Source organism: Notothenia rossii, assembly GCF_949606895.1.
Source record: "Notothenia rossii genome assembly, chromosome: 5".
In the NCBI taxonomy this organism is placed as follows: Eukaryota; Metazoa; Chordata; class Actinopteri; order Perciformes; family Nototheniidae; genus Notothenia; species Notothenia rossii.
Genome location: NC_136903.1, coordinates 86,089,155 through 86,114,304, shown reverse-complemented (window position 1 = coordinate 86,114,304; position 25,150 = coordinate 86,089,155). Strand labels below are relative to the sequence as shown.

The 25,150-nt window shown below is 40.5% G+C and overlaps 1 protein-coding gene across 2 annotated transcripts; it reads right to left on the bottom strand.

Moving 5' to 3' along the window:
- Nucleotides 1-10,768: 10,768 nt before the first annotated feature.
- Nucleotides 10,769-24,570, bottom strand: ppp4r2b (protein phosphatase 4, regulatory subunit 2b). 2 transcript variants are annotated; one of them, XM_079682651.1, is made up of 9 exons: nucleotides 24,412-24,570; nucleotides 23,661-23,742; nucleotides 21,958-22,128; nucleotides 18,499-18,592; nucleotides 18,368-18,405; nucleotides 18,177-18,251; nucleotides 17,940-18,080; nucleotides 15,691-15,995; nucleotides 10,769-12,265 (listed from the first exon to the last, which is right to left on the bottom strand). In XM_079682651.1, exons 1-9 carry the CDS (start codon nucleotides 24,443-24,445, stop codon nucleotides 11,907-11,909), a joined length of 1,299 nt encoding a protein of 432 aa, XP_079538777.1. In that variant the 5' UTR covers nucleotides 24,446-24,570; the 3' UTR covers nucleotides 10,769-11,906. The 2 variants fall into 2 exon arrangements, with proteins under 2 accessions (XP_079538777.1, XP_079538778.1); XM_079682652.1 differs by lacking the exon at nucleotides 24,412-24,570 and adding an exon at nucleotides 22,828-22,930 and having other exon boundaries at nucleotides 23,661-23,734.
- Nucleotides 24,571-25,150: the final 580 nt, after the last annotated feature.

The window sequence follows — 25,150 nt, the reverse complement described above, 5'->3', positions numbered from 1 at the left end:
AGAGACGCTTCCTCCCCCTTCACTAGACAGGATGGACTTTCAAAAATGACACATCATTCCTTCAGAAATACCTTTTTTGTATGAAATATTGTACGGGAGATTCTGCACCGAACTTCACTTTGAACTTCGCTTTTTCCTTCTTGATATGAAATTGTTTTCATATTTTTTACATTTTTTCCACCAGATGAGCGCAAAATGCGAGCCAACTCTTTGAATGCCAAAGACACATAAATGTCTCTAGCTACGTATTTGACCCTTGCGTGGTCTTGTTAGCTTCAAAGGCCCCTTTACTTGTGTTTTGTTTATGACCCAGCGGAGCTATAACTCACAGCAGTTTGTCCTCCCACAGCTCGTCCCTCTCTGCTCAACTATTCTCACAGTGGGTCAAATTGCATGAACCTCTATGGCTGCTTTTCCTGCAGATTTATTGTTTGACAGCTAATTTATCCATTATACACATTCCAAATTATAGGCTTCAGTCAGCAGGATGGCGGCAACTGAACAAGGAAGGAGAGACGGAGAGAAAGAAACGCAATGTCGTTCTTCTGTGCCACCACATTTCCCACTGGATCCACAAGATTTACCTCAACCCTGTGCAGAGCGTATCTCTTGTTCAAAGACTGGGCAGAGTGCAACGGTAGATAACGCTAACGTCATTAAGTGTCTTAAGCTCAGCACTGTCACAACAGGCTGCTGCATGAATGTAAGAAAACCACCATGAGCAGATTGGAGTTTTGGTTGCAGACGTTGAGCTTTGATCAAAAAGGCAACATGGGTGTACATTTTGAAGTTCAATGTTTAACAGAGCTGTTTACTCTTTGTCGCTGTCCGAGAAATACTTTTGCGGGAGTCCTTATCACATCCCAACAGCAGGACGTTAATTTAACATTTTCCAATAAAGATTAGACACATATGGTTTCCAATGGGGCAGATAATGTAAGACAGAGACTATTAACAACCAGTCGTGCTTATGTTTGTAATGGGCAATAAGCCTACATGTGGCCCTTAAATAAGAAACTTTAATATTGAATTAGCAGATTGCAATTCAATATTAAATGCTACTCAAATTTGAAAACCTTTATTGAACGTTCCATAAGCTTACAAAAGTGCTGCAAGTCAAAGACAACAAGAAGCTAAAACGTGAGCTTAACGCTTGTCACCGCAATGTTGTTTCACCATGTCACTTGGTGTGGAAAACACATCTTGTTTTAACATTTCTATGTACAGTATGTGCAGGATTAACAAAATAACACACCATTTTTAAGCAATAAGCCTAGAGGGGATGGTAAGCATATTTTTGAGTTTCGGATACAGCCAAGCTAGCTAGCTAGCTAATGTTTCCCCTGGGTCCTGCCTATGAATCCTGTGTTTTTTGCTGATATAAACAAAAATTGTAAAAGATTGGTAAAAGCTTTGAAAGTAGTTTAAATTTCCCAACAAATAGAAGGAGAAGGGTGTTTCAAAAATGTTGTAAGTGTTAAAAGTATGTTATTTCACTGTAGAAATATACATTTTTTCCCCGCACATTCGTTGGTTGTTTCTAGGTGTACGGATTAAAGAATCAACTGAAGGTAATTTCAACATGAGTAGAGGAACATACATTGTTGAGAACATAAAACCTTTTGAAATATCTTGTTACTGACTCATATTACGAAGATAATACATTAGGGAACATGAATGAGCTGCCCTTTCCCTTTGTTCTGTTCGTTTTTGGTTTAATCTCACAACTATATAGTAGGCTATAGGTACAATGATATAACTTACCCATACGGCCCGTCCACACGGCGGCGTGCGTTGAAGCTTCAACGCTTCCATTCACTTTGAATGGGGTGACGTCACACTTTGCCGAACTGCATTGTGGGAGCGTTGCTCGCTTCAAAAGTTGAGCAATGTTCAACTTTTGAAGCTTCGACGGAAGCGTCAGCCAATCAAATCATATGCCAGTACAAGCTCTAGCCAATCAAACCGTGTGCTTGTGTGTCCGGGGCGGTAGATTCATGTGATTGGTTGTTGGTCGAGCTTCAGACACGCCCGCCGGCAAGCTTCAACGCACGCCGCCGTGTGGACGCTGAGTAAGACATTTTGTTGGTTGGTGTCAAATGTTTTGCCCAAATTTAGGTTTAAAACACATACAACTTTAATCTATTTAGTGCTTTGGATGATTAAACTGACCATGTTGAACTTTTTTTTGTCCTAATCTGAGGATGTTAATGAAAGGACTGCAGCTGCACCTCTGAGAGTTCTACGAGTTAACGATGTAATATGCTTAATTAAGTGATGGTGAAATTAAACTGCTCCTCATTTTCAAAGGATCCCCGCCAAGGGCTCCACTCTGAGAACCAGCGGAGTGAGGAATTACAATCTCAGCGTGATACGAGGCGTAATTGAAAGACTTCACTTAGATATCATTTTCGAAGCCCCATGTGCTCAAACTGTTTGTAAAAAATGTGTGGTTTTGATCAAAAGTACACTTTCCCTTAACATACGATAGGCATACTTTAAGCACATCATCAATGGACAGACATGTAGAAATGTGTGCTTATTCTGCGTGTGAGTGACAGCCAAAAAGGCATGTGTGTTAATGTGTTTGTTGCCACCATAAATGTGTATGTGTGTGTGGTGGGGCTTTTATTGACCATTAGCCTGTCTTAATATCCCTCGGGAGCATGAGGTAAGGCGTTAGTTCACAAGTTAAGAAATGCTTGATTCTAACCATTTAGATGTCAGCCTTTTAATATTTACTATATCAAGCTTAGTGTTCATTTATAATGGATGTGCCATGACGTATCAGCAGTAATTCATGTCCTTTGCACATAAAAAGCTGGACTCCACAAACCTCTCCGCTGTGTGACAGGCTCCGAGAGTAACTCTTATTTCCTGCCTATTGATTTAAAACACCACAAGCGGCTCTAAATGTGACAAAGGCTCTATTGTGGCTGTGAATGGACGGAGCTCATGGCACACGGTTTTTCTTGCCTCCTGCGGCCGCCGTTTTCAACCATCCGTGGCATGTTCTCACAAGCTACATTTCAACTTGATGTTCTCCCAGCTGAAAGTCAAATCAATACCGTCTAAGTGTCCGTCTCGAAAGAGTCCATTTCATTTAGCTGCTTTGGAGGGGCTCAAATAAAATGCATTTGTGTTTGGTGTAAAGAGTTCAAGTTACCAGCCTGGTCACTTTCTCCTTTATTTATGTCTTTATTAGTTAATTTGTTGAACATGTATGAAAACTTTTTTTTTTAATATATAGGCTATAATAATAATTATAACAAAGAGATGCAACATTTGTTTTTTAAATAAATACACTCTCAAATAGTCTTTGTCATGTTCAACAGGGGCAAGAAGAAGTTTTAAAAAAAGTTTCTGGTCCTACCGCCTCTAGATTACATTTTTCTTGAAAATAAAACGTCCTTTTGTAAACAAATAAAGAAATAACTTTTAAAATGACAAGAAATAACAAGTACGAGTTTACAGTCTGCTCATTAATGATTATGTTTCTAAATAATAATTTTATTTTCGCTAAACCTGTACAATATTTCAGCTCATCATGACAGTTATTCCACAGGTCAACACGTTTTGTTGTAATGCAATGAAGTTTTGAAGTTGTATGGATGTTTTAAAAAAAAAATCAGTTTCCTCTCATCATGTGCATGCCTTCTCTCCGTGTGAAACGTCCCTGGACATAATGAGGTAATTGTGGATTTGCGGTTTGAACCACAGACCTGAAGAATGACTATATGTCAGTGTCTGCTTGGACAGGTAGCATCAGCGCAGACTCCCAGTGTGGCCAAACATCCATTATCATCATCATAAAGCATCAACACGCCTCTTCGGCTGCAGGATGCATGCGTACAATCCTGCGCCAGCGGGTATCGACACATACACACTCAATTGCTATAATTGCACCTTTATTAGTCTCCCATTCACACTTTTTACAACCCGGCGCAAAGAGCAGGCCGCATCTGTGGAAATGGCCTCTAAAAGCATGGGGCTGCTATAAACAAGACCCTTCAGTGCCATTAGGCTGAGTGGCTGGGGGAAGCAGACAGACCTGCCAACATGGTGAGTGAAGTCAATTAGCGTACTTCATTAGAGTGTAGTAAACTTGCAAAAAGGCTGTAACCCAAAGAATAGTGGTAATGGTCTGGTTTTAGAGGCATATTTGAGTATGATCGTAAATAAAATAAAAATGCTGTCATTGTTTTAGCATCAGAAATATAGTAAACATTGAGATCATTGAGCAATTCTTTTGAAATGCTACGACCTGGGACACCTTTTTATGTTTTTAAAGCTGTCGGTGGGTTGGTTGAGATGAGGCAGAATAAATGGTGGCAAAAATGTGGTAAAACTTTTATTGTTTTGCTAATTGAGTGCATTCAAAAGGTTACATTTAGCTAATGGACGGATAGATGAACATCTTAGTCCAGTGTGTTAACAATCTCAATCTGCTCATTTGTTTCTGAAGCAGGGGAATGTCTTCGGTGTTTGGTTATAATTAAGGTTAAGTGGAAATTGTAATCCACTCATGGCACTATGGAAAACGTTGGTGGATTACCAAAGTCTTTAAGATTCATCCTCTGTGTACCAGTGGTATAACTTTTCAATAGTCTCAATCCATTAGTTGTGGATATATGTCAGTCTGGACCAAGGTGGTAGACTGCCTGACAATGTCATCCATAAAGTAAGTAAGAGACTTTTTGGCTTTGTAGTTGCAGAAGAACAAATAAACACATTCCTTTCTAATTGGATAGATTATTGCCCTTCTCACTGGTCTACTTAAAAAGGCTTAAAAAGGCAGTCTCCAGCTAAATTCAAACATCTGCCATGACAAAGCTAATTCAGACCTTATTTCACCTCATTCGATCTCTGCATTGGCTTCGGAGAAGTTTCATTCAAGGTTCTATTCTTGCAAAAAAAAGCCCATATGACCCATGGGAGCAGGCCCCTCTCATGTGACCTGGCTTCACGGTATATTTCTGATCTCCTTTGGGATAAACAGAATACACGGAACAGCAGTATGTAATTAAGACACATACAAATATATTTCATTACAGATGCAGAGAAAAATACAAATAAGATTAGCGATACATTTAGTAAAAATGGGGATTATTACTTGTTCCTGTTCATTAGGATTATTCTTTTTGCAGGACATAATCCCAGTGTTAAAGACTTTTGTTTTGAAATGAATGAACAATAATTATAAAACATATCATAATTCTGAAATGGACCAATCTGCACAATGACTACTTTTAATTTTGGTACATTAACTATATTTTGATGCTAATACTTTTGTACTTTTACTTGAGTAACATTTTGAATGCAGTGCTTTTACTTGTGAAAGAGTATTCCTACACTCTGGTACTTCTACTTTTACTCAAGTACAAGATCTGAGTACTTCTCCCACCTCTGACCATGAGCCTGATTATTTAGAGGGTCTCTGTGCTTTGGAGGACGTCCTGCCTTAAACAATGTGTGTAATTGCATCAGAATAAATGTTCACAGTAACCTTCACTATCTTGGATATGAGGCATCTTAGGTCATCTTGTCTTAGAAGTGTTTTTGTTTCCAATTAACTGGAAAGTAATTCTTCAAGTATCTGTGAGACCAAGGTTCATATCTTGGAAACACAAGGTTAAGTGCTTCAGGGGGAGTCAAACTCGCGCTTAGCTTACAGATCTCTTAACACCGCTCTGATTTCCCCAGCCAGACTCAAACAGCCAATATGTTACAGCCAACCATACTTGATGTAATGTGTGATGTCTTCAAATTCCCCAACATTCTTGACAGGACTTGAAGGTGATCCGAAGGAGGTCGGTCTATAGTCAGTGACACAAATAGAAGGGCTGAATCAAAGCAGTCTTCACCACGTACAGTTTCTCTCTCAGTGCGTGATGATGCCAATCTGCCAGAGAAGTGGAAACTCAAACAGCAGCCACCTGAGGTTGGAGCCCGCTGAGCTCGCCGCCTCTAAACTGAGCTGCATTTTAAAATCCACTTCTCAAACCCACTGGAGCCTGAACGTCAGAATAATTCAATCTGTACCTTTTTTTTAACCACTGACCATTTTCAGAACATTAGGTGGTATTTCTCAGCATCCCCACTTTGCTTAAGAAGTCTTGTGAAGTCTGTCTGGAGGCCTCCTGCGGTGGAGCCTCCCTGCGGCCTCCGTTTTTAGATGCGCTTGGTTTTTCTTGAAGATAAATGTTTTCCCCCACCCGACCTTCTCAAAGTCTGCCAACACACTGAACAGCGAGTGTCTCAGAACGTTTGACCCTGCTGTTTGCTAAATAATGTACCCTGGGCATTGACAACAACCCCAACACCTGATCCTGGATCTGTTTCTGCTAACCCTAAACAACCTAGTATGCAATGTAGAGAATACCTCCCCGTGTTTATCGTCACAACATATACGACATGAGTAGGAACTCACTGTAAGGTAATGCGCTAGTATTTACAAGCAGCATGTCATTCTGAAAAATGTTAGAAAATAAAAATGCTGATCTGAGTTGATCTGACGTGTCACTTACGTAAACTAACAGAAATATTATCAGCAAAAAGTACCTAAAGTATCAAAGAATCTAACCCTTACCCTAACACTAACACTAACCCCAAGAACATAATAATATTCAGTTTTTATCACTACGAATACATATAAGACCTGTTATATGTTGTAATTTGTCAATTTGGAGCAACGTTTAGCTAGTTTGTCTACAACTGACTCGAGTGGGGTTAGGGTTAGGGTTAGCGTTAGGGTTAGGGTTATGGGTTAGTTGAGTTTTATTTTGATTTAAAAAGTAAATATAAAATGTCTCTCTGTGATGTAGTCGGATGCATAAAGTGGCAGGATATGTAAATAAGTACCTTGAAATCATAAAACTACATGTACGTTCCACCCCTGCGATTATGGTTTTTAAAGAGGGGGAAATCAAAATGATTTGCAGGTTCATCTGAGCGGGAACAACCAATTCTGAACTGGATTTTGGACAATAAAGATAAAAACGGTGATGGCATTCTTACCGCAAATAAAAAATCACACAGGCGAGGGTTCATCATGCGGGCAGTGCCGTGTGTGTGTGTGTGTGTGTGTGTGTCTGTCTGTCTGTCTGTCTGTCTGTCTGTCTGTCTGTCTGTCTGTCTGTCTGTCTGTCTGTCTGTCTGTCTGTCTGTCTGTCTGTCTGTCTGTCTGTCTGTCTGTCTGTCTGTCTGTCTGTCTGTCTGTCTGTCTGTCTGTCTGTCTGTCTGTCTGTCTGTCTGTCTGTCTGTCTGTCTGTCTGTCTGTCTGTCTGTCTGTCTGTCTGTCTGTCTGTGTGTGTGTGTGTGTGTGTGTGTGTGTGTGTGTGTGTGTGTGTGTGTGTGTGTGTGTGTGTGTGTGTGTGTGCTTTTTCAGGCGATTCAATGTGGTGTATTAAGGAGGATGTGTCACAGTCTGTATTCACCGACAGCAGGAGGACTCGGAGTGAATTCTGATTTCAGGGCAGGCAGAGAGTGTTGGGTCTGACTCAGAAACTAAACAGTACCCTCTATTGGATGACATGGAGATTGCGTGACCTTGTCTCAGGAGACGTGAGGGCTGGTACAGATGCTGCTGCAGCTTCATCAATCATACACTTTGTATCTACCAATGAGGGTTAGAAAGAGGTGTTGTTACCTCATGCATTGGTCTATTTTTAGATATTGGGCTATGTTGCTTCCATGACATGTCTTCCTCCAGCAATTCAAAGGACAAGCAATTATAGTGTTTATTTTTATATTTGCTTTCCCTACATTTCTACTAAATTCACCAGACGTTAGCATTAGATAAAGCACAATAAAAATGTGCCCATAATACCACATTATGCATATTTAAACATGTCTCAAAAAACTTACCATACAATAAATGACTGTCTTAATGAAAGGAAGCAACTTATGCGGTTTCATGTAGATATTGTTAAGTTCAAATGATTCCCATAGTCGCCTTTAGTGTCTCCTCTATGCTCAAATCTGTCGACTGACACTCTTGAACTAAGACAGCAACTCTTCCAATGTTATAATGACTCTCTTAACACTTGATGTATTTCTCCCCTTAATCCTGTCAATGCCACCAAGTGTGTCCAACACTGCAGTGCTCACCCTTTACACCATGACTCGAGACAATTACTTTACATTTGGTATGCACTGCCACTGACCACAGATCCATTAAAAAGTTATTCTCTGGTGAGCAAGAAACCCATCTATAATTACAGGCAGCTGCACAGTGGGTTTAACCGTAGTCCAGAGGCCCCCATTGGTTCACGAGAGGGCTCTACGGGGGTCAGAAAAGTTTAATTCATAGTTATATTATACAATGACTAGATTGATCAAAGGCTTCACTCTACTCAACGCAGCTATTCTGACGACTTCCTTTGCAACAACAGATGACTTAAAACGATTAATCCGTTTTTGCAATACCTACTTACAATTTCCGCCAATCTTTAGGATTTATATACCAACATTAATATCTACTTTCCTACATTTTGGTCATAATTTGGATTAAAATGCAAAGAAAAGTGGTGCTCCCGCTCTTTCAAGAAAAAGCCCTGCAGTGTTTTCTTTCATTTTGATTTTGATTTAATTTCTTGCTGCTCAGGGAGGCTCGAGGCAGCGTTTCCTCACAGAGCATCTGACGGCCTGGTGCATTTACTTTCCTAAAATGTTATCCCCCCGGTAATAGAGTCCTGTTCCCCGCGGCTGCACACACAGTAGGCAGCGAAGACATCATTTAGGGGACCATACGAAAACCTAAAAGCGTAGTAATGACATAAAAGTAAGGAGAAACTAAGAGTTTGTATAACTGTAATACTAGTACAGTAAAGCCATCATCCTTTGTCCGTATCATCTGCCATTCATAAAGCTAGGGTCAGATTTAAAGTCATTGTGTGTTAAGCTGCTTTTAATATCCCTCCTGACCTAGCATTTGTTTCCCTGGAGACAAGTCTTCTAAGCCCGGTGCGGCGGGAATTTCAGAAAGAGACAGCAGCGCTAACAGATATTGGCCTATTTCGCGGAAGACTTTTTGTCACATTAGGGAAAAGCAGAGGTGTCAATGACAACATTAATGATGGCTTAAATAAACTCAGCTGCTTTTATTTCATTATTAGTAACATCTGTGCTTTCCCTACTGTGACACACGTCAGAAAAAAGTGCTGTGAGGAAGGCTTTAAGAGAGTGTATTTAATAACAGATGGTGCGCCTCTACAGAATATGTTTGCCAGACACTTCTTGTTACAAATGATTCCTTTGCCTTCTGACAAGTCAGATGCTCCTGAAAGAAATGTTAACAACGTGGTTTTATTCCATTACAACAACATATGTTTTGTGTCACTATTTCTATCTTCGGAAATATTGTGCGTATGGAGGAGATAGCTGATAGCAACACGCATTTAATTAATACAACCTGTCAAACACAGGTCTAATAATTTAAATGGGCTCAGCTCCATTAAGTTAGCATACTTTTCATGCGATGAATTACAGCTGTGCTCTTTCTACTATGACAACCTAAAATGACTGCTTTGGAAAATATCTAATGACGTGAAATGGACAAGAGCGATAGATACCGCTTTTCCGGCGATGACAAAAGGCTTTTTTCACAGAGGACATTTTGACATATCACAGTAGAAAAGCACAGGTGTAAATAATTAAGCTGCTTTGATTTCAGAGTCCTGGTGTTGTGTATGTTGGAAAATAACAGTAGTACAGAGCCATCGTTAGTGTGATTAGTAAAACTTGTGCCTGTCCAACTACTATGACAAGACAAAATATGTGCTGTGAACATCTCTGCTTCTCAGAGACTTAAGACAACTAATCAGAGACCGTTTTGCACTTGAATTGCACTTAACAAGTACAGTAGCATTTTTGAAGTGTCTCATGTCCATAATACATCAAACACTAACTTATAGTGTAGTTTTAATGCTGGAAACTATTGCTGTGTCACAATGTGAGCTTCTGTACTTACAGAGTACCAAAACTTCTCATATGGGTTTATTTAACGTACCACTATACAGCTGTTCTGAAGAAGCCATTGTCAATTTTATATTTGGCTAATTGAACAGTATTGCCATTATTAACGCTAACGATGCTAGTTAGCTAGTTAACAGGGGCTGTAGTCACATCCTGTGAGGGAACAGCAGCCTTGTGCGATTATATGAATGTATACAAGTATATACTTGTGTTTTTCTTTTCTATTTATATTGAGTAAACATATCTCAGTCTTTATGAAGTAACCTCTCTGTGAGCTTCGCTTCAGCAGGTAAACCATTGTGCAATTTGTAACCATTGCTACATTTCCAAGAAAGTTAAAGAACATGGGAAAGATACCAGCTACAGATAGCAAACTAGTATTATATAATTACTGTTTGATTTCTGGGATTTTAGGAGCAAGGACAAAGAGTCAATACAAACAAATTATGTTATCAAATAACTGTCACTATAAGAAAATTGCCCACTCCTGTGAGGTTTTTATTGGAATAAAGCATAGCAGCCCTTAAGCTCCTATTTCCAGTCTTAAGATATGTTTTAATTATTCAGCTCAAGAAGTGAATTTAGACGAGATATGCTTCGAAAAAAGCAGAATGCATACTACGAAACATTTCCTGATAATTATGGACTCTTATGTTCAATATATTTCCCAAATAGTGGTAGAGAACAATCAAAAAGATTACCCTAAACAACATTTACCATCCCGCACCTTAACGAACACATTACACAGAACTAATAAGATGCCGTGTGTGAAAGTAAGCGAGACCACCACGCATAAAAATGTTAACATTTATTGCTGTTTTTCTGAATACCGCACTGAAAGCAAAAGCATTCAGAGTATACACAGAAATTATACAATTATATATGGTTTCACAAAGGCAGTGAACACATACCGTATTACAATCTACAAAAATCTACTTTACAGAAATTTAAAATTCTAAATATCAAAAGGTACAGCTGCAGAAAACAGGTGTAGAACTGGAACCAGAGACTGCTCTGGATATCGGCCGGTGGAACAACATGGTGACATCACGATACAAAGAAAGCGTCTTTGTACTTACAGCTGGTTTTTGTAAACTACAACTGGCAGACGAAACAAATTAACCAATTGAAATGCTTTTTATAAATTATGGTGGGTTTTTATGCATCCAAAATATATAATTTTACAGAAGATGCCTTGTAGCATGGCCATTGTATTGTTAGTTGGATTGGTAGTGTATCATTGCAAAAAATTATAATATAAGGACACAATGAAATAAAAAAAAAAGCCATCTTATAAGGATGTAGAAATCGTTTTTAAAACAATGCATGTTGTCAACATCCTTGGTGGAACATGGTGGAGTAACAATATACAGTGACGGTGGGGGTTTACCTTCAAATCACATTTGTACATGAGCTTCAGTCAGGAACAGAAATGGTGGGGGTAGCTCGTAACGTTTTTATAAATAACCAGGGGCTGGTATGGCTGTTCGGACCCTGGTAGTGGTACACTGGGCTTAAAGGGTACAAAACGTCGACTACAAATCCCGTCAATGTCCAAATAACTGGAGTGGTATTAGAAAAGAAACCAGACCACTTCTGAACACAAAGAAACAGGAAGAATCCAACCAAGAATCTCAAGGCTGCGGAAACCAACCCCTTTTTAGCGACAACTTAAAAACAGATCAATAAAATATTCCAGTTAAGAAATAAAACTTCAAATGAAAAAAATTGTATTTGTATGCCAACATCAATGCCAGGTATTTTCGGAGGAGTGTCCAAAAAAAGAAAGCGGGACGAGGCGTTTTGTCTTGTGTACGAGGTGCAGTTCTCCTCGCTCCCAGTGACAGTCAAGCTGGAATCAAGGACAAGCTGGTTTATGGTCACACATGGCTGCAGGTAGAGAAGGGGGATTTTGGGGGGGGGGGTTGAGTTTAGTCCTGCTCCATGGGCTCCTCTGTGGTCCCAGTGTTCAAGGTGGCACTTTCCATGGCGCCCTCTGTAGGGGGTTCGGAGGTACTGCTGGAGGGGGCTACGTCTTCTCTGGCTGCGTCCGCCCCCTCCTCTATGCTGCAGCTGCTGCTGCTCCCGCTGCTGCTGCTGCTCACTGGGTCGCTGCTGCTCTCCTCGCTGTCCCTGCTGCTCTCCGGACCCTCCAGGACCGGCGCCTGCTGCTCCGTCTGATCCATGTCGTTGCCCTCCTCCTGGGAGCCGCACGGCACCTCCCTCTCCGCCTGCTCCGCCTCCGCACCGGAGCCCGAACACGCCTCGGCCTGCGTGCTGCTGCTGGGTTCTGTGGGGAGACGCGTTCAAATGATATTTAGACAACATGGTCTTCAGACCAATCTTTCTAAACCAGCGGTTCCCAACCTGTGATCCTCCTTAGCAACGGTCAGCACAGTCCTTGACAGCGGTCTGTACTACTGGATTAACAACGTGTCACATGTTCTGAATTGGCCAATCAAAATTTAGCCTCCGTATTGTTTATGGTTGAATGTGGGCCGCGGAAAAAAAATGTGATTTTTTAAATTGGCCCCGAGTTGAAAAAGGTTGGGAACCGCTGTTCCAGAGTTTTATGATTGACGGATGGATGAGTGGTTTCCTTGTCGGCCAGTAAACTTCAAGAACCAAACACTCTTCAAAAAGATCACATCATCCCCTACAAATAATCATTTGTGACTTATACCGTTGAGATGCGGAAGACTTTAAAAAGGGATATTTTGACAATGTTGTTGGTGTTGGTGAATGTTGCCCTCATTTACTTAAGAGCCATCAGAGCTTTGTACATAGGGGAGGCTTGCGAGAGGAACAAAGACACGTTCAAACGCATATTTAGACAACATGGTCTTAAGACTAAAATTACCCAAATCTTTGACAGTTTTATGATTGAGGATGGATGAGTGGTTTTCTTGTCGGCCAGCAAACTTCAAGAACCACTTCTCAAAAGAGACACATCATCCCCTCAAAGTTACTTTGGAAACCAGACCAGTCCTGTTGAGATGCAGGAAATTTTAAAGTGATATTTTGAGAGGAACAGAAGTTATACGGGGTAGTTTAATTAATATACTAATATTTCTTTTTTTCGGGGGGGGGGGGGGGGGGGGGGGGGGGGTATTCGATAAAAGTTTCATTTACAGTGAGCTTTTTACATTTACTCACGAAAGCTTACAAAATGGACTCGATGTTTCCTTTCACAACTGCAAGAAGCTTTATACATTTACATTATAGGTATTTTAAGTGGATTATATGACAGAGATAAGACTGATAACAATAAGCCACTTAACATATAACATCTTAGTTTGAAGATGGCCAACGTTAGTTTTTTTATGAAAATGAAGTCCACCTGAATATATCTTTTCCACAAACTGGTTAACTTTTTATACAATCTCATGTTCAATAGGATTGCAAGTCGTGCCTTATCGAGCCATCTCCTCCTGCATAGACTATGAGAAAGACTTTGGGCATATTGAACCTCTTTGCTGTTCTTTTGAACGTTGTCCTTCAATAGAAGAATAACCAGTCGCAGCTCAAATTGTGCTCGTTTTGATAGAGAAATGAACTGAGCTTTAGGAAATGTAAGCTTAAAGCTGTGGTTGGGAAGAGCCTGTCCTGAACGGGAGCTTAGAGAGACACATTTTAAGTATGAGAGCTGCAGAGACTTTCTTTGTTCATCTGTAATATGTCGCCACAATATGAGAATGCCAATATAGTCACAACTTGTCCCTCGATTCAGTCCACACAAAAAAACTGGCTGCAAACGTGTAATAGTATCAAAACAGACACCGAAACAGCAATAAAACTGCTTTGGATAAAACTCAGAAAAGGATTCACAAAAGTTAGAGCCGTTATTCAGATAACAAAAAGGATCAAAACATGATATAGTGACTTAACCTACAAGGGTATTAATAATCATTTAAATAAAATCAATATGTCTTGTGGTTTTATGTCACTTGTTTTTAATAAACAATCATTTGTATTTACTTGACTTTTTATCTTTAAATATCTTATTTTTACATTCTTACTTGCCATTTGGATATCGCACTGGTCCATATGGTGATTTGAATAACATTCATATTAATTGTGCAGCCCTAATTGGGTGGAAATAAATAGTGTTGTTGAACACAGCTGTATCTAATAACTGGAAACTGAGTGTCATACGCAGCCAAAAGAAAAAACCGCAATTGCATTGTTAGTCCAGTCTTCCTTCCATACCTGTGGGATTGAATTAAGTACGGATGCTCCGATCGATATTCACTCTTTGCCGATCGATATTCACTCTTTGCCGATCGATCTGTGCTCTCTATTAGGGCCGATCAGGAGAGCCGATCACATGACGTAAAATACATGACACTTTTCTCTGTGCGCGGCAAAACAAGCTCGCCAAAATGGCTTCACCGGTCTGGCAGTATTTTAAGGTGTCCGAAAATGACAGTAAAATAGCGGTATGCAACGTGTGTGAAGCAGACATCCTGCAGCTCCGCCCGCTGTGACGGACCGGTGAGCGGAGCAAAATACACACTAACGGCCCGTCCACACTACAGCTTCGACAGCTTCAAAAACGGTTTCCAACGCGTCTGCCCATTCACTTTGAATGGGGTGACGTCACGTTGCCTCGCTTTTCGCCGAACTGAATTGTGGGTAGCATAGCGGTCCGTCTCCGACTGCAGAAGTTGAACAATGTTCAACTTCTGCAGTCATAGATGCCGGAGTAGCCAGCGTCAGCCAATCAAATCGCGTTTATGCAAATCTGACAGCTCAAGCCCTAGCCAATCAAACCGCGTGCAAGCTGGGAGAGCCAGACCGCAGTTCATTTCCTCATATTTCAAACGAGAAATTACGGTAGCAAATCACCCGGTTCTTTACGACCAGAACTATTTACCGGGATACAAACCGGAGGAACCAGGCATGGAGGGAGGTGGCAGAGACAGTGGATGAAACTGGTAGGTTTTCGCCTGTTTGGGGAGTTATATATATATTGCTCGCATAAAATCCCCGTTTTTTTTTGCTTTGTATGCCGGGGACGGGACATTCATGTGATTGGTTGTTGGTCGCGGTACTCGAATAAAATCCCCAAGCTTCAGACACGCCCAGCTCCAAGCTTTTTTTGAAGCTGTAGTGTGGACGGGCCGTAAGAGTTAGACCTAACACACTTAGCTATTTGATCTACCTCTGGAACAAGCTAAACTAGTTATACATATATTAATTCTTCACTCGCGGGTCACTCATTACTGGATCAGTGATCTGCATGAGATGATACTGACAGGCTGTCAGGAGAGGGAGAGAGAGCGCTTCCGCTAATTTCTCCCGTGTTATTATCCAAAATTAATGTAAACTTGAATAATGTACATCATTTGAATGTAATAATTATGTTGGTTGTTGTTTTTGGAAGCGCCAGCGAATGAGCCCCATTAACTGAGTTTTAAACATCACTTTAAAATGGAAGATCCCCATAGACCCCGCCCACTCGATCGGCCTCAAAATTGGCGATCGGAGCATCCCTAGAATTTTTACGTGTAAATCATAAACTGCAAATACGCACATTTTCCCCTTGGTAGCCAAGAAAACAAACACAAACCAACTATTAATAATAATAACAATAATAGATTACATTTGTATAGCGCCTTTCAAGAGACCCAAGGCCGCTTTAAATGGTGAACAAACAAACAAACGGGGCAAATAATAAAGTAAAAAACACTTGTCAAAAGAAAACCAGCCTACCTTGGTCCTCTGGAGGAGCAGCACTGCTGGAAGCCTCCTTGTCCTTCCTGTAGCCGGCCTTCTCCTCTTCGTCTTCCTCCTGCACCATGGCTTCTGCCTCTTTCGATTGGCAGGTGGCGTGTAAAGGCCTCAGTGTGTCCGCCTCCTGCTCATCCTCTTCGTCCTCCTCATCTTCCTCTTCCTCGTCGTCCTTGCTGAACTTAAGTCTTTTCACTTCCTGTTGCTCGGCCTCCATGTCCTCCTCCGCTTCTTCGGGGTGTTTGTTCTTCACCGAGCTCGGCAGGGACCCCGACGCTGACACCTCACTGAAAGAGCGAGAAATGGGCGATACACATGTGATTCTTCCAGAGGCTACATGTGACCTGAAGACACATTTTGAGTTGTATACACTGTTGGAAAGAGGAGAGTGCTAGCTTTCTAATGATATCAGGATTGTTTTTGTACTCCAAATATTAAGCTAAATATGTCACATTATATAATGACTGTTACCGAGTCATCATAATGAGAAAAAGGCCCATCGATCTGATTGATTATTAGCGGAGCAAATGATACAAATATTAAGAAGGGAAGATATTTTCGTTTGGATTAGCGGTCTGGGGAAGCTCGCGAGTGTGTGTACGGGTGTGTGTGTTTGTGTGTATTGTGTTTCCCGGGGAAAATACTCACAACAAACACCGGCTGTTTTTATGCCTGCTGTGACGTCAAGTTACTCCGTTCTCCGCCTGTAATTATGCCGTTACAAGCTTCAACGTTTTATTTATCATCTGAATTTGCCGAAACAAGTTTAAGGTCGCATTCACACCAGCCTTGTATAGTCCAGTTGAATCGAACCCTGGTGCGGTTCGTTTGGGTCGGTGTGAACGCAGCCCGAGACCTCTGAAGTGAACTAAACAACCGGACTCTGGTTCGCCTAAAGGAGGGGGTCTCGGACCACTTGCTTGTGAACTCTGGAGCAGTTCAGCGCTGGTTTGAACGCAGTCCGCACCAAAACATAGGAAGCGTAGTATTTACGAGTCACACGAACGCGGATACCTTCAAAATCGTTAGCGAAAGAGTGAAGCAGCATGAAGTGTTGAACAGTGTCGTGTAAAGTAAAAACAACTATCAAACTAAAAACTATACATAAAAGTCAGAGAACCCCCTCCTTACTGCACAACGTCTCTCATATGTGTTATAATGTTTTTTAAATCGCACGTTTTCTGATTATATAATCAATAATAAATAACCTGCCGATGCTCCATGGCGGAGGCTCCGGTAGAAATTGTCGGGATTTGCGTTTTTACCCCCCTAATGTCTGACCAATGGTTGAACAGCACTTCCAAGGACATGACTTGTGTTTAAAGTTTATAGTAGGGATGGGAACGATTAATCGAATATTCGAAATTATTCAGGTTTTCGAATATGAGTTATGAATATTTGTATTGAAATGTGCGTCCGGTTATACTTCACTCGCGTTTATGTCCAAATCCATCATAAAACCAAGTTATGTTTTAAGCATGAAAGCTGTAGGCCTATAGCTGTCAACTGTTCAAACTGTGATCACCAGTTCAAGACATTTGACAAATTCGACTTGGTTTCTATACTTATTTGAACATGTATTTATTTATTTTTCAAAATTATTGTTATTTCTTTTTTGAATAGGGTATGTACATTTCGGTTAATCGGTTAACCGTTTTTTTGGGGGTCGAATATACATTTGCTTTCAAATTCCCATCCCTAATTTATAGTCCGTTTGAATTTTGCCCATGTGAACGCAAACCGAACCTTCTGAAGCGGACTATTAGGTGTGAATGCGACGTAATATTCCGAAAGCCAAGACTTTGTTTATTTGAAATCAGATGAGAACAAACTGTCACGGGCAGTTTCCGTGACAGTTTGTTTTCAAATCCCAGCGTGGGAGGCGATGAAAACAAACTGTCACGGAACCTGCCGTGTTATCTATGATCACTATACGCCCTACATTCGTAATTTCAGCTCGAGGGAGGGGAAGCAGCGCTGCGGAACAGCAGAGTGGCGAGTGAGAGCTGTCATCTTCCCTTTACATGCTTCAAAAATGTATTTATCGTGTGATTTTGGAAATAAGACTGTTTATTTAAAATCAAACAAAACACCCGAACTCCGAAAAACAATTTTTTTACGCAAATCCACGTTTATTTTTTAAATGAGCCGTTGCAACTTCCGACTGATTTCGATAGGGCGGGTCACATATGTGGAACAGGGTGATTAGATTTGAGCTGGTTCTTAAATACCTGGAGTCTTTGTCGTCGTCGTGCTCTGTGTCGAGGTCTTTGTTGTCTGTGCTGTCTGGTAGGCCGTTAGCTGATAGTGAGTTGGCCAGAGACAACTTTGGTCGGTTCAGCGGTCGGGGAGTTCCAGGACCGTTCACTTTCCTAGGGAAAACATGCAAAAAGGATAAAAAAAATAAACAAAAGTAATATCTCGGATTTCTGTTTATTCAAGGATCAATTACTAAATCTGTCCCAAACCTCTCTGTAAAAGCAGATGTGTTCCCAGGAAGCATCACTCCATTCATTCTGCTGACAGCGCTGCATCCATTTTTCCTGTACAAGCAAATTGAGAACAAACTAAAGTCTTAATCCAGTGGAACACATAAACAAAATCGGTTTGATTTATTTAGTCCATTCCTAAAAGTGTTACATTTGGAGAACACACTTACTCTGAGGTTGGGTGGACACAGCTTACCACCATTACATTCTATAGGGGAAGAAGCAAGGCCAAAATTAGTAAAAAAAAAAAAACACTGACAGCTGGTTAACAACTTGAGGGGACGAGCAGCTTGGGACATACCTTCTCCACTCCCCGGAGAAACTTATCTGTTCCTGTGTAGTTCCTCTTGGGTTCTGTGAGCAGCTCGCACAAGCGCTGGATCGTAAATGGAATTCTACAATTTAAGAAAACGTAACAGGTTCAATACAAAAGATAAAGAAATTAGTCATTTAGGGGTTTTTTCAGGGTGTGCCTAACTTTCTGTTTCATCCGTTTATACTATCACTGAGAAATGTCTCTGTAAAACATATGATTGTAAATAACAACAATAATTGTCTGTGATTATATTGACAGTTAAAAGACTAAAAGGTGCTTTTAGGATTCTGTACAGGGTTTTGTCTAAACCGGGGGGCAGTCTTACTTTCGACGCGCGCCCTCATACCAAAATGCAGATTTGTCCAGTAACGTTTTAATGTGATGCCAGAAAAAAATAATTTTGTTTGCAAAGAACTGTATAATAACTCCAAAAATATGAGAGTCGTGTCGATTGTAGCTCCGACATCGCATTGTTGTTTACGTCCGCGGCGCCATCTTGTGTATGGGCGTCATGTTCTCGCGAGAATGTATCTTATACAGGACTGTCTCAGAAAATTAGAATATTGTGATAAAGTTCTTTATTTTCTGTAATGCAATTAAAAAAACAAAAATGTCATACATTCTGGATTCATTACAAATCAACTGAAATATTGCAAGCCTTTTATTATTTTAATATTGCTGATTATGGCATACAGCTTAAGAAAACTCAAAAATCCTATCTCTAAATATTAGAATATCATGAAAAAGTATACTAGTAGGGTGTTCAACGAATCACTTGAATCGTCTAATTAACTCGAAACACCTGCAAGGGTTTCCTGAGCCTTGAAAAACACTCAGCTTGGTTCAGTAAACTAAATCACAAGTATGGGGAAGACTGCTGATCTGACTGCTGTCCAGAGGACCGTCATTGACACCCTCCATCAGGAGGGTAAGACACAAAAAGAAATTTCTCAAAGAGCAAGCTGTTCACAGAGTGCAGTTTCAAAGCACATCCACAAAAAGTCTGTTGGAAGGGGGAAATGTGGCAGGAAACGCTGCACAACCAAGAGAGATGACCGCAGCCTTAACAGCATTGTGAAGAAGAGTCGCTTCCAGAATTTGGGGGAGCTTCAAAGACAGTGGACTGAAGCTGGAGTCCAGGTATCAAAAGTCACTGTTCACAGACGTGTCCGGGAAATGGGCTACAATAGCCGTATTCCCATGGTCAAGCCACTTCTGAACTCAAGACAACGGAAGAGGCGTCTGACTTGGGCTAAGGAAAAGAAGCACTGGACAGTTGCACAGTGGTCCAAAGTCCTCTTTTCAGACGAAAGCAAGTTTTGTATTTCATTTGGAAGTCAAGGCGCCAGAGTCTGGAGAAAGGCTGGAGAGGAGCAAAATCCAAGTTGCTTGAAATCCAGTGTGAAGTTCCCACAGTCAGCGATGGTTTGGGGAGCCATGTCAGCTGCTGGTGTTGGTCCACTGTGTTTCATCAAGCGCAGAGTAAATGCAGCTGTGTACCAAGAGATTTTAGAGCACTACATGCTTCCGTCTGCTGAAAAGCTCTATGGAGATGAGGAATTCATTTTCCAGCATGATCTGGCACCTGCCCACAGTGCCAAAACCACCAGTAACTGGTGTACTGACCATGGCATTACTGTCCTCGATTGGCCTGCAAATTCCCCTGACCTGAACCCCATAGAGAATATGTGGGGTATTGTGAAGAAGAAGCTGAAAGACACCAGACCCAACAATGCTAATGAGCTAAAGGCCGCTATTGAAGCATCCTGGGCATCCATAACACCTCAGCAATGCCACAGGCTGATTGCCTCCATGCCACGCCGCATTGATGCAGTAATCCGTGCAAAAGGATTCCCAACCAAGTACTGAGTGCATTAATGGACATTTTCAAATGTTTGATTGTGTTTTGCTGTTATAAATCTTTTTTTTTTACTTGGTCTGAGGAACTATTCTAATTTTTTGAGATAGGATTTTTGAGTTTTCTTAAGCTGTATGCCATAATCAGCAATATTAAAATAATAAAAGGCTTGCAATATTTCAGTTGATTTGTAATGAATCCAGAATGTATGACATTTTTGTTTTTTTAAATTGCATTACAGAAAATAAAGAACTTTATCACAATATTCTAATTTTCTGAGACAGTCCTGTATACAAGATAAGCGCTACAGGATTGCCCGCATACTATATTTTTCCAGAAAAATCCCTCCTGTAGAACCATTTCACAAATCATGCGGTTATCAACAATTGTCCAGAGCCTTCTTTAAATGTTTTGTTTTGACCAGCCGAAACATTTTTTTTTACTTTTTTGAATTAAAAGAATAACTTAAGGTTATCAATCGATTATCAAAATGGTTTGCCGGGCAACCTTTTATAATTTGCCTATTTCTTAAATTACAATTGTTTTGGCTCCGATAGAAATGTCATTTTAGGGTGCATTCACACCTAATAGTCCGCTCTCTGGTGCGCACCAGACCACAGTTTGTTACATTGTTTCATTTTTCAGAAGGTTCGGTTTGCGTTCACACGGGCAAAACTCAAACAGACTATAAACTTTAAACACAAGTCATGTGCATGGAAATGCTGTTCAACCATTGGTCAGACATTACGGGGATAAAAACGCAAATCCCGGCAAATTCTACCGGAGCCTCGGCCATGGAGCATCGGCACTTTCGGCAGGTTATTCTCATGCTGCTGTTAATCTGGAGATCAACAGACAGTAGCGGCCCGTGCATATGATTATGTAATCAGACAACGTCCGTTAAAAAACATTATAACACATATAATGAGACGTTCTGCAGTAAGGAGGGCGTTTCACAGACGACAGGTGTTCTTACTTTTATGTAGTTGAAGGAGCATTTTTACTTTACACGACACTGTTCAACACTTCATTCTGCTTCACTCTTTAACTAAACTACCGCGGATGTCTTGAAAGACCCTTTCGCTAAAGATTTTTGAAGACATCCGCGTTCTTGTGACACGTAAATACTACGCTTCCTATGTTTTGGTGCGGACTGCGTTCACACCAGCAATGAACCGCTCCAGAGTTCGCAAGCAAGCGTTACGAGACCACCTATTTTAGCGGACCAGAGTCCGGTTGTTTAGTTCACTTAAGAGTTCTCGGACTGCGTTCACACCGACCCAAATGAACCGCTCCAAGCGGCTAAACGCACCAGGGTTCGATTCAACCGGACTATACAAGGCTGGTGTGAATGCACCCCAATTATAAATTTGAAAAAGCAGGACAACAAACATTCAAAAACCTCAATATAAACCTGAAAGATGAAAAATAAAACTTGATTTGAAGACAGCAATCCTAGAGGACAGCAACATATTGCATGTTTTGGTCATGGGGAACAAAACATGCAAAATCTGGTTTGCATCTCCCTTCAGTCAACTTGAGACTATCACCGTCATCAAAATCTACTACTAAAGATGTTCACATACCCGTCGTATCCCTTGACAATTTTCAGGATTCTCTCCTTCATATCTTCGAATGGAATTGACTCGACATTTGGATTTGCAGGACCTCTTTGCTCAGGCGCCGAGGCTCTGAAGTCATCCAGCACATTCTCCAATTTAAACAGGAAGTAGTTCTTGAATTGAGGCCATTGCACCCTGGAGTTAAAAGGTAAGCAACAAAAAAAAGGCTCAACACATTTGGTATGACACATTATAATAGATCGAAAAACTGGCCATGTTGGAGAAAAACATATAGGAGTAGGAGAAACAAGGCATGGCCCACTGCATTTTGAGAAGTTGTCCCCATGTTTCAGGTCATCCCTTGTTGTTTACATTCACTTTCAAACTCTAGCACATGTTTGCGACAGAGAAAAAAAACAGTTATAAAACACTATCTTACAAGTGCAGTGAGTGCACTGCTGTTAAATGCTAAAATTGCTAGGTTGGCGCACTGACAGCATGTTTGAATAGACAGCCAAACAGATATGTCATCACAGATTAGGGTGGTCAGTTAGCTACCATGCTAACAGCAATCATAACAACACCAACAGGTGCCATCACAACTTTTTAGCGGTGCCCTAATGTTATAGACAAAAACAGGTATTAGAAGTTAATATGATGTTAAAGCCAAATCTGTGAAAGCTAAAGGGCTAATGTTAGCTAGCGGTCTTCATTTACCTTCCAGTTCACCTATTGTAACGTATAACATAGAAAGGAAAAAGGAACTAATTAAGGACAACATAAGCATTTGTAATCAATGTGTGTGATTTTCTTGAATTTAATGTAAAACCGTATTTCCCATCCATGTTCCCATCCCTCTTGACTCCCAGCCGAAGCCTGTCATTTTGTCACTACCGTAGCTTCAAATCCATGTCTTAAAGTCCCACAATGCCTTGTGTCGCTCACTGCTGTTCACATCAAGATCCTATTTTCTATGCTGGTATGGATGTCGCATTGGCTATGGGGACATTAATTAAGAAGAGGCATGAAAATACAGTTGACATAACAAATAAAATGCACAACAAACTAAGATTTTTCTTTTTGCAAATGTTGTACTTCTACTCAACTACAATTCTGAGGTAACTCATGTACTTTTACACCACTAAATGTATATAATACCTTTAGTTACTTTGCAGATATTTTATTAATGATGTGAAATATAAACAACACTTCGATAAGACTTAGTTATAACCAATTGCCCCTTGCGGGATTAATAAAGTTGTTGATTGAGTTACATCTGGAGTAAATCCACAAGGTACCCTGTAGTATACACAGTGACAAAAAATTAGCTCCACCCCTAACAGCTTTGATAATATATGAATGCATTGATAAGTAGAATCTAAACATATTACATAGTCATTGAAATATGCATAAAGAGTACTTTTACTGTCGGTAATTTACGTTTATTTTGAAGCCCATACTTTTGTACTTTGACTCTAGTAACATTTTGATTGGACTTGTAGTTGTAACAGAGTATTGCTACACTCTGTTACTTCTACTTAAGAACATGGTCCGAGTGCACCTCTGGTCTTCTTATGTGTTCATTTGTGTGTGTGTGTGTGTGTGTGTGTGTGTGTGTGTGTGTGTGTGTGTGTGTGTGTGTGTGTGTGTGTGTGTGTGTGTGTGGTGTAGTAGCAGTAGTAACGTTAGTGTGGGGAGAATTTATCAGGCCTGCTATGTTCACTTACAATGTCTCTCCTGTCTTGGCAATATGACATAGAAACTGCTCCAGAAGAGGACATTCCTCCGTCTTTGCTTTCTTATCAAAATCTGAGGAGAGAAAACAAACTTACATTACGTGGGAACAACGAAAACAACCCAACATTTCTTTAAAAACTAGCCTGAACAGAGATAGACAGGCTCTGATTTAACCTAGCTACATGTTCGATAACTCGGTTAAAATGCTAGGATGTTTCACATTTATCCAACACAATTAAGCTTATTAGGAGGCTACACCCTGGCTGAAGACGATCAAATTGTCCAATTAGCGTTAGCTATTTACATAACGTAGCGGGCTAATGGGTGCTATACGTCTAGCTTGTTAGCTTGCTAGCTTGACGTTTAGCACACTAGTTAGCATGTTTAGTTAGCTACAACCGGCAAACAGTAGTCCACCATTAGCCGGTGGCACTTGGTAGTTATTTCACTCAAAATATATGTCAGCATGTTTAATCAAATAATGACAGTAAATACATATACACGAAGAACTAAGGATAACGTAACGCATCATAATTTAGTTATTTTTGTCCCCTTGGCTAATGCATTGGTACAGACAGCTAACCATTTCCGTGTAACAGCTTGTTAGCATTAGCAACTAGCTAGCGGCATTAGCCTTTGAGCAACACTCCGTTTGTTTTCTATTATACAACGTTTAGCGGAAGCAGACATATACAGCGTTGTAGCGTAAGCACAAAACCTATCGAAATAAAGTGAAGTGACCTCGGAGCGCCTCTTGAAGCGAGTCGATCTCCATCACGGCGTTGCCCTCTGTCAGTGGATGTAAAAAGCAGACTGGCGGCTAGCTGCTGCTGCTAAGCTACGATCTCACAGGCAAAGAGGAGGGAGCATTTTAATATGGCGCCGTGAGGTCACTGACTGTTCGGCAACAGGCGAGCAACTGTGCTGGGAAGAGCAACAGAGCTTCGTGGAGGAAGTATCTATGTGGAATAATTGATTTTAATAAATGTAATTATAGCTGAGACATGAATACAAGTAGGCTTACATCAAAAAAGACATATGACTGTATGTTATATCTCTGACACATCTGTTCACTGCTGTGCTCCCTCTATGCTACCTGATTACATGAATTCAACACAATTTGTTTTAAATATGAGTTTAAATACTCAGATATTTGATTTAAGTAAAAGTATGTAGGCTACTGCAGTGTAAAACTACTTAGTTAGTAAAAGTCCTGCATACAAAATGTTACCTAGCTAAGTTAAAGTACAAAAGTATTGGCATCAAAACATACCAAAGCAAAAGTACTTATTGTGCGTAATGTCCCATTTTAGCATATTAATTAACTGGACTATAAATAATCTCAATTAATGTGTTCATCATAGCTGGTAAAGGTGGAGCTAATTTAATTACTTTATATACTGATGCTCGATATCTTAACCTATCATTTCATATCATAGTTTATGTTTTAGTACATTTTTGGTACTATTTTAGAATCTGA